The 12042-nt window shown below is 42.6% G+C and overlaps 1 protein-coding gene across 2 annotated transcripts in view; it reads right to left on the bottom strand.

Annotated features, from left to right (window-relative positions):
- Positions 1 to 12042, bottom strand: part of LOC109472653 (synaptotagmin-9-like) — a 69502-nt gene that overhangs the window by 19564 nt on the left and 37896 nt on the right. For both annotated transcript variants that reach the window (XM_019772501.1, XM_019772492.1), the window contains exons 5-7: positions 8000 to 8158; positions 7255 to 7346; positions 6658 to 6781 (exon numbers count right to left, since the gene is read on the bottom strand). In XM_019772501.1, the coding sequence (XP_019628060.1) occupies positions 6658 to 6781; positions 7255 to 7346; positions 8000 to 8158 (375 nt within the window). The remainder of the gene's footprint in view (positions 1 to 6657; positions 6782 to 7254; positions 7347 to 7999; positions 8159 to 12042) is intronic.

Genomic DNA, 12042 nt, shown 5'->3' with positions numbered 1-12042 from the left:
GTACTAAACTAAACGTATAACATATCATAGATCACTAATCTATACTTTATCAGTATTCTATATTTACGTATCTCTGTAACAGATTTATTACTCTCAATGCATATGATATTTGCATGTTAACTTTAAAACATGATTCATACTGATGATGTGAGGACAATGCACAATACAGTGTCTATCTAAGATTAAGAAAGTTTTGTTTGAAGATGACCCATATGATAATCAGGCTCCTGGTCATAAATGTATATCTTTTGTTTATGACTTACAGTTTACATATGCCCTCTACCACTTGTATCAAAAAGGTATCTCTACTAGAAATCTTCCCATAACGCAAAACTTGGGCAGAATTGTGGCTGCAGTTACTTTCAATCAATTGGTGTTTTAAAGTGTTAAAACCTTTGATTATCAGAAGACACTTCTGAAGATGATCCACATGATAATCAGTCATGTGTTTATGAGTTACTACATGTAGTACAGTGTACATGTGCCCTCTACCATGTGCCTAAAAAAGTCCTATCCACTGGTAGCCTTTAGAATGTATGTACCAGTACTTTACATATCATATAAACGGTGAGCATTTGGACCAAGTTCTAGCTGTAGATACTTTGGTGTTTTAAAACCCTTCAAACTTACAGTTTTCAGATTGTCAAGGACATTTTTGATTAACTGATTTGAATTTTATAGACTTTCTATGAACTTAACATACTAAAGACTGAGCATGTGGACTTCTATCTGTAGTTACTTTGCTGTTACAGTAGTAATCTGATACAAACTGTTCAAATTGTTCTGCAATCTGACAAGTTGAGTTTTCAGATGCCAAGGACATTTTTGACCGGCGTGAACTTTAGTGACTCTCCACCTCTGACACTTGGTAATGTCAGAACCCACGTCAAGCGAAGTTTACGGCTGGATAATTAGCTAATCTGCCTTGTAGACGCCCCGTGGAACAATACAGCGAGTTGTCACCCCGCCGTGATACAACCCAGACTCGGCGGGTATCTGCCCTCCACATCTTAGACCTCATTGTTTCAGGCAGGGTCGGGACGTCACAACAATGCACACGGTTGAAGCTGTCAGCGCAGTTTGATGGATAAACGCTGGGGACGGATGTGAGATTGACAGGTCTGTACGTCAGGCAGGTGTGCAGGGCAGGGGGATCTTAGAGGGTAAAGCAGACTCACCTGTCAGCTTTCTACTGTGGCAAAGTTAGTTGGGACACTCATACAACAAGTCTGCAAACTTGGGGAAAACGTGTTCTCCTAAAATCAAGTTCCCAACAGCACAGGTGTTTTGACTCCTGAAGGTTGTTTGCTCATTACCTGGTTATCCTTATCAAGCATTTAATTAAATCACAAGCGGGTTTTTTTTGGTGATAGTGCCAAAGATACAGATAACGCCATCCCTTAGGGGATGTGATGGCAGGAATTCCAGCAATTGTCTCCGTGGTTGTTATTCTTAAGTCTGGGAAACAGGGCTGATCACCAAGCCCTACCTACATAACACTGTACTTGTACGTGTAAATCTAACTTGAATGAGACACTCCTACTTTTGGTATGCCAACTGACATTGTCATGGTTATTGTACCAGTGAAAGAATCTGTCATCAAATGTAACAAAACGGCCCTATTAAACATTACCTAATTGCTGCTAAATCCAACAGGTGGTCTTCGAAGGATGAGAATATCTGTGGTCGGGACAGGCCACGGGTCAGTTTAAATTCACAGATTCTGAAGCGAATGTCATTTTTTTCTCCTTTGCTAAAGGTTTTGTTCTCACTCCACACCTGCCCATGTTACTGCCTTATCGGAACACGAATCAGACCGGGATACACAATGTAAAATCAGTAATAAATCTGAGAAATCTCTCATCACCCTGACACGGGGTCCACAAGAGGTTATAGTCAACAACAATAGCCGGCGACAAACTGCACAAAGACTGTACTGTAGAGGAAGTATCTTTGTTGTTGCTTACTCAGGTGCGAAGTAGGTTTTACTTTTTACAGTTGTCATAAATAAGCCTTCATCCCCGTACAAATGACAGAGTTGGGGTTTGGGAGGATTCTGGCCGGGGTGCAATCGTGTTTAATTGCCCGCCGTCTCTTCCGGAGTCCCAGCCAGGTGAGGTATAGGGGGGAGAGTTACCTGGCGTCAAGAGAAACTGATATCTGTCTGCAATTGTTCTCTGGGGCAGGGACCCCCTAAAGACCTGTCACTCACAGTTGTCAGTGACATGGTCGCATTATTTTCGCATCAGCACAACAAAGCGTACCTGCCTTCCGTTACCATGGACGGCAGAGATAAAGGAGGGCCAAACGGCGGCAAGCTGTTAACCACAGGTAAATGTGTACCTATACAAAAAATGCCATCCATCAAAATTCATGTACCCCACAATTAGCTAAGACTGTGGGCATGAGTGATGAATGACTCTGCCATTACAGGGTGGGTACCCAGTGGTCTGGTCTAGATCTCTACCGTCGCATGACAAGTCTTCCTGTTGTTTCCCCAAAACGGGGATCTCGTACACGAAGTCGGCTCTCCATACCACCTGTTGGAGGAACGAGGGTGTAAGTTTGCCATTTGTCCCAGCATACACCGCTAAAGAGGCCATCTGCGACCGGGGTAACAAAAGGAATGTTGTAAACTATGCAGAACGTTTCAGTGTTCTATTAGAGAAGGGATTACAGAACATCACACACATGATAAGGGAACAGTGATCTAAATCTTCCTTTTCTTCAAGATCTCAATAAGTGTGTCTGCAGATTAGATAACCAATAGAACTCTTTAATTTGTCAATTAACAATCATTCTGATGCATATAATTATTGTGGCCAGAACACTTTGAAACCTAATCCTCTCATACTTAGGCCATGTCAAACTTATCTATCCCAGATTGCACCCGAGAAAGTTACTTTAATTGAATTTACGATCTGTTCATTTAGATTGTGGACAATTGTGGTATAAATCACTATATACCCGCCAGAGTAAATGGGCCACACATAAAGCAAAAGGAGTAAAACTTACATGGGTAGACAGACATGCAAGTGCACAGAGGGAATTAGTTTTACTTTGAAGTAATATGGAAGCATAATGTTGAGAGCACAACGTGATGTTCACATGTGAGTTTGAGTACAATCTTGTAGATAGGAATTAAAAAAGGATTAGATGTGCAGCGAGGTATTTAACGCTTTTCAAATTCTACAACAGAAAAAAGTGTGCAGGTATAAATGCCATTCTTTGAGAAGAATTGTGTACTAGCTAGACGGATTGTATTCTGATAACATCGAGTCGAGGACGACTGATATAAATCGCGGAGAGAGTCCAACCCATCATTGTTGGCATCACGACGACTACGCGGTTAATTACTCGTAAATGTTAATCCGGCCGCCATTGTCGTGAAGCGGACGAGCTGTCAGGCAGACGCTGACCAGAGGGGAGCGGCGGAGAGGGGCAGAACGTGATGGATTGCGCCGGCGTTAATCCCCGACTCCAGGCGGTGTTTTCATCTCTGCGCGGAGATAAGGGCCCACAAACCGTGCCTGAGAGCTACAGAATCGCTCCCTCCCACTCCGGCATGCACCGATCCTCTCTGACGGGATGATTAACGACGCCGTCGCTTCAAAGTAAAGGCTAAGTTAGTTTAAGAGAAGGTTCCGCGCGCCGCGAACAGCGGTTTCACAACAGACGACAAACCGGCAGTCAAACGTTCAGACCACAACAACGTCACAGATTTCACCAACACTGGCTGTCGGGCCATACTGGGTTAACTTCTTGGTTCGAGGATTCACCTGCTTTATTTTTTGTCTGATTTGCAGAAATGAAAAAAAAAGAAATAAACCTAGATTCCTGTGGTAAGTAATATAACGAATGACGATAAGAATGACTGTAATTACATTGACAGTAATGTATGGTAAAAATGTACATGTACCAGTCAGGTTCTAAATCGACCCCAAAATATCCAAATTCTGGCACCAGACAATAATTGGAGAAAGTTCTTGCCTTCCCACTTGTTACAGTTTTTCCATCTACCAATGCAGTGATTTGATTAAAACTTCAAATTTCATTGTTTGAATTACATTGTACATGTATAACACAGTCTAGTACATTCGATTTGTGGCTCCACTGGTAGAATTTGGGGCTCTCACTGGATTCCTAAGGACTGTTTTGTTATTTTTTTCATCCACCTGCTTCATTGATTTCTTGCAGAAATCCAAGAACCAACGAATCGGATTGGTATGGCTTCAATTTCGAGAATTGATGGCATAGTGAGTTTTTCAGGAGATAGATGTGCCGTGCATGGAGGTGTTAAGTTATGGAGATCCACTTTATGTCTGGGAGGTTGAGGCTTAAGCCATTCTTTGACCTGGAAACATTTGTTATAAAGCAGTAACTGTTTTAGTATTACATGTACTCCCAATGCCAGATCTAAAACCATTGTCCTCTCTGCTAAAGCACAAATTGTGCTACACAATAAAACAGTGCTGTAAATGGTATTAAGCTTTAAAGATACATGTAGGAAGAGAGGAGTAGGTTGTATCGCAATTGTATCAAAAATTCTATTGTCAAAAGCGATGTAAAGCAAAGGTTATGATAGTAGTTATATCGTTCATATAATGTCAATTGTCAGAAAGTATAATTTGACAGGGAGAAAATGCACTTTTGTGAGTGCCTGATGCCCAAAAAGTAAGTAAAAATGTGGCATGATTACGACCACTGTAAAGGGACATTAATTTTGTCTGCGGACCATTTGGGATAAAATCTATTCGTGTAACATTACTTTCTTCAGTCAGTTCAGTACAGGTGACGTAAAAATTCATGATACGGCGGCAAGTGTACTTGTGAACATGAAAAATTTGTGTGAAGAGATTTCCCCGTTCAACCTTGCCTCTGGATCTGTCACATCGTTGGAAACGCACAACTTGACATTTCGTCCATTATTTTCCATCAACTTCCAGCGTGTAAAAAATCCATTCGCAGTCCTCTCTGTAACAACATCTTCCGCGGAGCCGCTGAATAGGTCGCTTACATTTCCATCTCCGCCTTATCAAAGCTTTGCACGTCATTAAGCGGTGTACGCAACACCTACAACACTGACGGTAATCCCTTATGGCCAGTTACCGCGATCTGGTACACCGACCCTCCCTTTTATCGTGGAGCGCCACACTGTGCGCGGGGTAACAGCATGTGACAGGCATTGAATGTCGGACTCAGCCGCGTGGTGAAATCTTGTAGCCAGGAGACTTTACAAGTCAGGAACATATTGTCCATTGGCGAGCGTCTTCCTCCGTAGATACGGTCTGCTTCGCGCTGATATGCCGGCAGGCCCTTCTCTCCGCAATTCCTCCCGAGCCCCCCGCAATCGTGTCGCTCCATATCGATTTATACGAGACACTCGCGTCCTCGGAAAAGTGTGAATGGTCTATATTTCACCTGGACTTGGACCTAAAGGTGCCGGCTTTGGGGACGTCTACAAATTTACAGGGAAATGCATTAAACTCCGCATTACACAGAGTTTGGATTTGGCACTAGCAACATTTCTTTGTTAAGAAAAACAACTGCATCTAGCGATCTTGTTCATTTATGTGATTGAACAATCTCCTGACCATTTTCTAATATAAAGAGATCTGCTGAATGCTTTGTGTGCATATTTATCTCTCACACAGTATGTAACTTTTTACATGTATAGCGTATCCTGTGTATTAAGTTGCAGGCCTATGGTATTATGGAGAAATCTGCAATAAAAAGTACTGCTACCTAGACTACAGCAGTGTCATACATCAAACTGTCACACAGTACCAATTGCATTTCTCGACTCAAAAACAAGTCGCAGAAAACACTAGATATAGTGCATCCTTAACAAAAAATCACAGGCCTGCTGAATTAGAGAGAAATCCGCAATGAAATGTACCAACATCAGAATTAATGCAACATCATAAATCAAACTGTTCCTCTCTCCTCCCATACATGTAGCACCTCTGGACTTTAACACAGTTCTTAACTCTGAGAATAGTTTGATGAATAAAACACGTCCTAAGTTTACGAAGTGTTTTACTGGGTAGTTCTTAATCTTTAACATATACAGTTCTAATGTAAACAAAAGATTGGACACTACAGGTAAGATATTTATCACCATAAATATTGGCCTGTGTTATAGCATCAACTTGCAGGCACTGCTAGTCATTGGAAAAGTATCTAACTACATGTATTTTATGATTTAGCCTAGCTACATCACGCTTCTAGTAGCCCTCCAACTGGTCAGGCCACTAGAAGCTTGATGGCTAATGCCTCAAAGTCAAGAGAATCCTGTTTGCGTATTTGCAAACATGGACCAATCACTGTAAGACTGAGAACTGTCACCATAGTGATGGAGACTCTGATGACAGGTTTCCATGGTGACAGAGAATCCTGAGCTTCTATTGGACTGATGTTCATAGTGATAAAGAATCCTGAGCTCCTATTGGACAGATGTTCATAGTGATAGAGAATCCTGAGCTCCTATTGGTAGTTCTGGGAATGGGAAGGGTTCTCTTGAGTTAGAGGTGTATGGTCACAAGTTTTTAGAGAGGAGGCCTAATCAGCCCCTGAAAGAGAGAGATCGTGTAACACAGACTATATTTTCATGTTTTGATACAGATAGAAACAGATAGATGTACAGTGTAGACCTACCATGTCTGCCAGGGGGAAGGAGCCAGTGTAGCCCTCCTCGGGGTCAAAGTTACAGAGGTCGATGTGAACCTCTCCCATGGACTCTCCGTCTCGAGACTTGTCACACACGTGCAGGACAACATATCTGAAATCAGAAAAAAATGTTAACATTCAAAGAAAGACCTTAATTGTATGTTCATGCTTTTACAAACCAACTACAGGTCATGGCACTTTATCATAGTTACATGTATGTCTATTGAAGGAAAACAATGTTTTTACTCAGTTTCTTCCTCTTCTTCTTCCCTTCCAAACAAATATTAAGGTCAATGACCAGGACCAGACATCTGTCCCCATGGTGACTGGTGCTGTATTACATACTGCTGCAAGTGCCATGCAGAACTGAGTTCAAGAGGGGCTGCATGGTCACCATATATATGATTGTGTTTGAGTAAGAATAAAGAACAAACAAAGCAGTAGTTTGTTAAGCTGGGCCATGTGAAGGTAAACAATGTATTTGTTTGCAAAATGTTATCTTTCTAGTTTAGGTACTTATTTTAGGTTGTACACAATGATACATATTTCTTCCATGTAAATTTTCTTCAACAGGGACTTGAATACCTGTAGTCAAACTCCTCTTGTGGCACAGGAAACTCGTACGTCTGCTCCCACTCAGGGTCCAGTGTGTCTCTCTTCACATCTGTCTGTTCCACCTGGACAGATGAGGAAAAAAATCATCAAACACAAAACAAAGTAGAGTACACAAGACTTGATACAGCCACATGCTATATCCTTGGTACTCAATGGACAATCATTTACATGGTAAATGTAATAATGAACTTCAAACCTTGTAAGTAACTGAAACGGACTAGAAGTGAAGTAAAAATCATCATCATTCACTGTGTTTTATTACATGGTTGATGGTCATTTTAAGTACTAAGTGACTCCTGTAAGTTCTGTCCTTAGTGCTGAATGGCAATCATGTACCATATCAATTATTCTTTTGGTTCTCAGATGTAATCCTGAACTGGGAAAACATCACAGCCAAGTGAGAAAGCTTTTACCTTGGTGTGTTATGTTACAGTTTTAAGAATTACATATTGCAAGGTTTATTTGTGTGTTGAACACTTTGTTCCTCTCCGGGCTTAGTTTACAACTTAGTCTTACCAAAACTTCATCTTGTTGAACTATGCATATGCAAACAGAAACATGGACCAATCACTGTAACACTAAGACTGTCACCATAGTGTTGGAGGCTGTGATGATTGGTTTTCTTTATGAGTGAGAGAGAATCCTGAACTCTTGGAGACAGTGATTTTCGCAGTGTTAAAACCCTTATCATTTTCATAGTGACAAAAACACTTACCATAGTGATACCTGGGACCATGACTCTCACAAAGGGATGTGGGAGTGTGTGTCCGTCCCTGCACACCAGTCCTGAGGCCCTGTGGACGCTCACACACAGCAACTGGGGCAGCTTGTACCCCAGACTGATCTCCAGGGTACCACTGATGCTCAGGTCAGTCTGTGGAAACACAACAACAACAAGCATGTTGGTTGAGAGGTTTCAATACAGTAAGAAGAATAGAAGAGTTGTGGCAGTTTGTAGGCTAGGGAGATGTCCATGGTACCACTGTTGCTTAGGTCTATTGAAACACAACAACAACAACAAATGTATATATTGTTGTTACATGAATAGCATAAAATAGCACTTTGTGTAAGGTCACATGAAAGAGTTAGAGTTGTATCAGTTTGTAAGCTAGGCTGATCACCAAGGTATTGCGTAATGTGGAAAGAACAACAGCAACAAACGTATTGGTTAATCATTCTCCCTGGTTAGACATGAAACAACATCATACAGAACTAAAACTACAGTAAGTTTGTTGTTTGGGGAAGTGTCAACAAAATTCTGGGTCAGTCATTTTCTTTAATAAAAAGACTCAAGTCAAGCTAGGAGGTAAAGCAATACACAGTTGGTCTAACTGTCCTCACTTGAACTGATCCTGTCCTTGGTGCTGAAATCCTGGTATGCCTTCCATTGTAACTTACGGATAATATCATTATCAAAACATAACTGAGCAGTAAAGGATTATGATGTAAAATTAGAATGAAAAGTCTTCAGAAAAAAAATGACCAAAAAAACCTTTTGTAAATTCACCCTGTATATAATTGGTTTTGTGTGTAAATGGATGCATGAGACACGTGTAATGGTGGTGTCAAACATGTAGGTAATGGTCACTTTAATTGGGGACCATTAAAAAGCCATGATGACCCCCTGTTCTACAGCATTAAGCCATCAGGTCCCATTAACAATTACATAACTCTCACTGGGGGGATGGGGAGGGGGGCAGCCTCTGGCTACAATGTAAAAGTAACCCTTTGTTAGCAGCATTTCTGTTGAATATGAGTACAGATGTTGAATGATACTACATATGTTCTTCACTGATATGAATTGATTTCTTTGATTTCTACATTTTGACAGCATTTTTTGCAAGTTTCTTTTATGTTTTACAGCAGCAAGACTTGTATTCATACTTTCGTTGGACCCAGTGCTTTTGACAGTAGTTTGAAGAAGCCTCTTATAGTACCTTGGAGTACAAGATTTTCACCCATACTTTCTTGCTAAATTCCACTGTAAGCTGTTTTGACAATGTAGCTTTTAGGCGGCAGTTTTTAATAGCCCCCACATGGTCTAATCACGCACACAATGCCTCCACTCCGGCTAAGCCCCTGCGACGGGGATGAGTGCTAACCAAGTTCCCGGACGGGCATAAACAGGCCGTGTCGTGGTTGCTGGCACAGAGGGACCGGGATTCGCTGCGAGTGCCCGGCCATACATCTGTCTGGACCTGCGTAACCTCTGGCAGGGAGCACCCGCGATCCCGCCGCGTGCGCGCCACTCCATCATGCTCACTTAAGGTACGGCCCATATTTTAGTCTGACGATGCAATTGATCACCTGCGTCGATCGGGGGCCTTTCAAAGCGGCGCCCGTACGCCCCCCCTCCTCATTTCTCACGCGCTGACACCCGGGCTGCCCCGTCCGGCTGCGGGGCCGCGCTCGCTAATTTTACAAGGCGATCCATCCCCCCGGAGATCACTTGCAACATCAGTGATTGTCTTCAAATGGCCATTTTTGGCATCCCGGGGGCTTTGCAGCAATATTGAAGATACGGATCGCAGGTTGAGCATGGGTAGGGAGATGCTTATCATCCGTCATGCAGATGCTGGGAGGTGATGGGGAGAGAGATAGCGAGGCTAATGAAGGATGCTGTACACAGCAACCTTCTCTCTCCTGCAATTACGCCCTCCTGATGAAGAGAAATGGGGCGTCTAATGATTCGTAAGTGCAAATCCTCCCGAACGCTGTAGAGTCGGAGCTGTGGAGGGACACGGGTGCGGATCTGGAGTGATCGCGCCATATTCCCCGCTATTGATTCGTGATAAACTATCGCCACCGCGGAAACTCTCGTGCGCCGGGCGCGTACGTTTCCTTGACTCCCGTCCCCCCTCCGCCCAACACCCTCACGATACGAGAGATACCGATCGTCGCTACCCACAGTGTCAATTGTGGTTTCTTAATACAATAATCTATACGTCCTGATATGAAAACGTTGGCAGGTCTATTGACTTGTCGCGATGTCACACACGATACGGTACATGCTCCGTATGGATTTTCCCGTATGATTTGGCCTGGAGGGATACAGACTTCCAGCCGATCGCGGGTCTCGGGTGATCACGAGCAGCACGGGCGATTGATAGATTTATCGAAGTGTTTAATGGAAGGACTATCTGCGGAGATGCCCCTTGGAGATTTGCAGCAGTGGGGGGAACACCATTTAATATTCAGCAGTTGTCATTGCAGCGTTTTCGTGCCCTAAAGCTCCCTGTGAGAGTATCGCGTGGGAGCCGAGAGACTTCCTGGTGACACACACAACTCATAAAGCGGGCGACTCTCGCCCTCGGGCCGACACCACATCACGCAGAGCTCAAAATTAACTTTCCCGTCCCCGCAAAGAAGACCTGTCATCGAGCCATCTTGATGCGTCGTTTCGGGGTCTGCAGATTTTATTGTTTTTTATTACTCAATACCTGCCCAACATTCATACAATATGGATGTTTCTGTGATGCTCCCCTCAGGTTGTGATATTTTTGATTGTCCATTAAATCAGCGCGCTGAACTTTTGATATTCATTAGTCACCAGTACCCGTGGGACCGAATGCTCACAGCACAAAGGTTATGTTCAATTGCAAACAATACGGTAACCAAAACACCCAACCAAACACGTTGAACCCAACAATCAAAATCCATCTAAAAGCAATCAGCTACAAACTTTAGAGATGTCGAAGAATCTAAAACAAGTAAAATTTCCTCTGCTGGAAGGACTTATCCCCAAACTCAATTTATAGTTATGGATAGAAAAGTGGAAGTCAGCTCTCATATCAGTGGCCATATATATTGGGATGGCCATAATTTGATAACGTAAAGATTAGCATCATCCCATAATACAATTCTGCTTCACCCAGATATCCATCTCCGGTACTGTTAGAATAAGTAAAAAACAATATCAGAGTAAATAAAATCTGTAGAAATGAAAATACTTGGCCTGTGGGGTAATGATCCAACCCTGTTATAATTAGATTAAGGCCCAATTTACAAGTGGGGGAGGGAGTCCCTAGGGGCCACATTAACTCCCAGTCTGGACTGTACTGTCCACCATCAGGAGAATGCATTAAACATGGCCAATCAGGAGTATATTGGCTGTCGTGTACACAGAAAACAATGTGTGGAAACTGCATTTTAAAAGAAAGGCTCAGCAGACCTGAACTATGTACCTGTATGCACTATGTGTGTATAACAGGTATACGACAGGTAGAAAAAAAAAGTAAAATTAGATGAGTTAACAAAGTACAGTTTGACTGTTACAGGTGTGTTTTTATGTTTCTATATCTAAACAATATCTCGAATATTTAGAATTACAGTTCATTCTTAATGATGCCTTTATGACTGTTGACACTATGTATAGATAAAATTCCTCTGCCAGTTGCACTAAATTATTGGCGACGCCCTTTGGGGGCGGAGGCATTTGTGTAAGTACTACGATCGCTTTGAAAGAATTTCAAAAATTGCACGAATGCATTCCCTGGGGAATTGGTTTTGAGGAAACCTTCGGCCATGTGGTTTTTGGATCAAGCAGGTAACTTACACGGGGTGCCCACATGCCACCCATTCAGCTGCCTGGCATGATTAATTACTGGACATTTGTCTTCTCCCCACACCATGGACAGAGAGCACAGCTGTCTTTGGCCAAAGACCATATCAGATCACAGAGAGAAAAGAAATTGTCCGTCCATTTGGATCCCACAAAAGGTAAAAAAAAGTCAAAGGAGTAACAACTTCAGACCAGAC

This window comes from Branchiostoma belcheri, unplaced genomic scaffold (genome assembly GCF_001625305.1).
Source record: "Branchiostoma belcheri isolate BF01 breed outbred unplaced genomic scaffold, Haploidv18h27 scaffold10, whole genome shotgun sequence".
NCBI lineage: Eukaryota > Metazoa > Chordata > Leptocardii > Amphioxiformes > Branchiostomatidae > Branchiostoma > Branchiostoma belcheri.
Note: the sequence above shows the minus strand (reverse complement) of the source record. Positions and strands in the feature narration are given on the sequence as shown.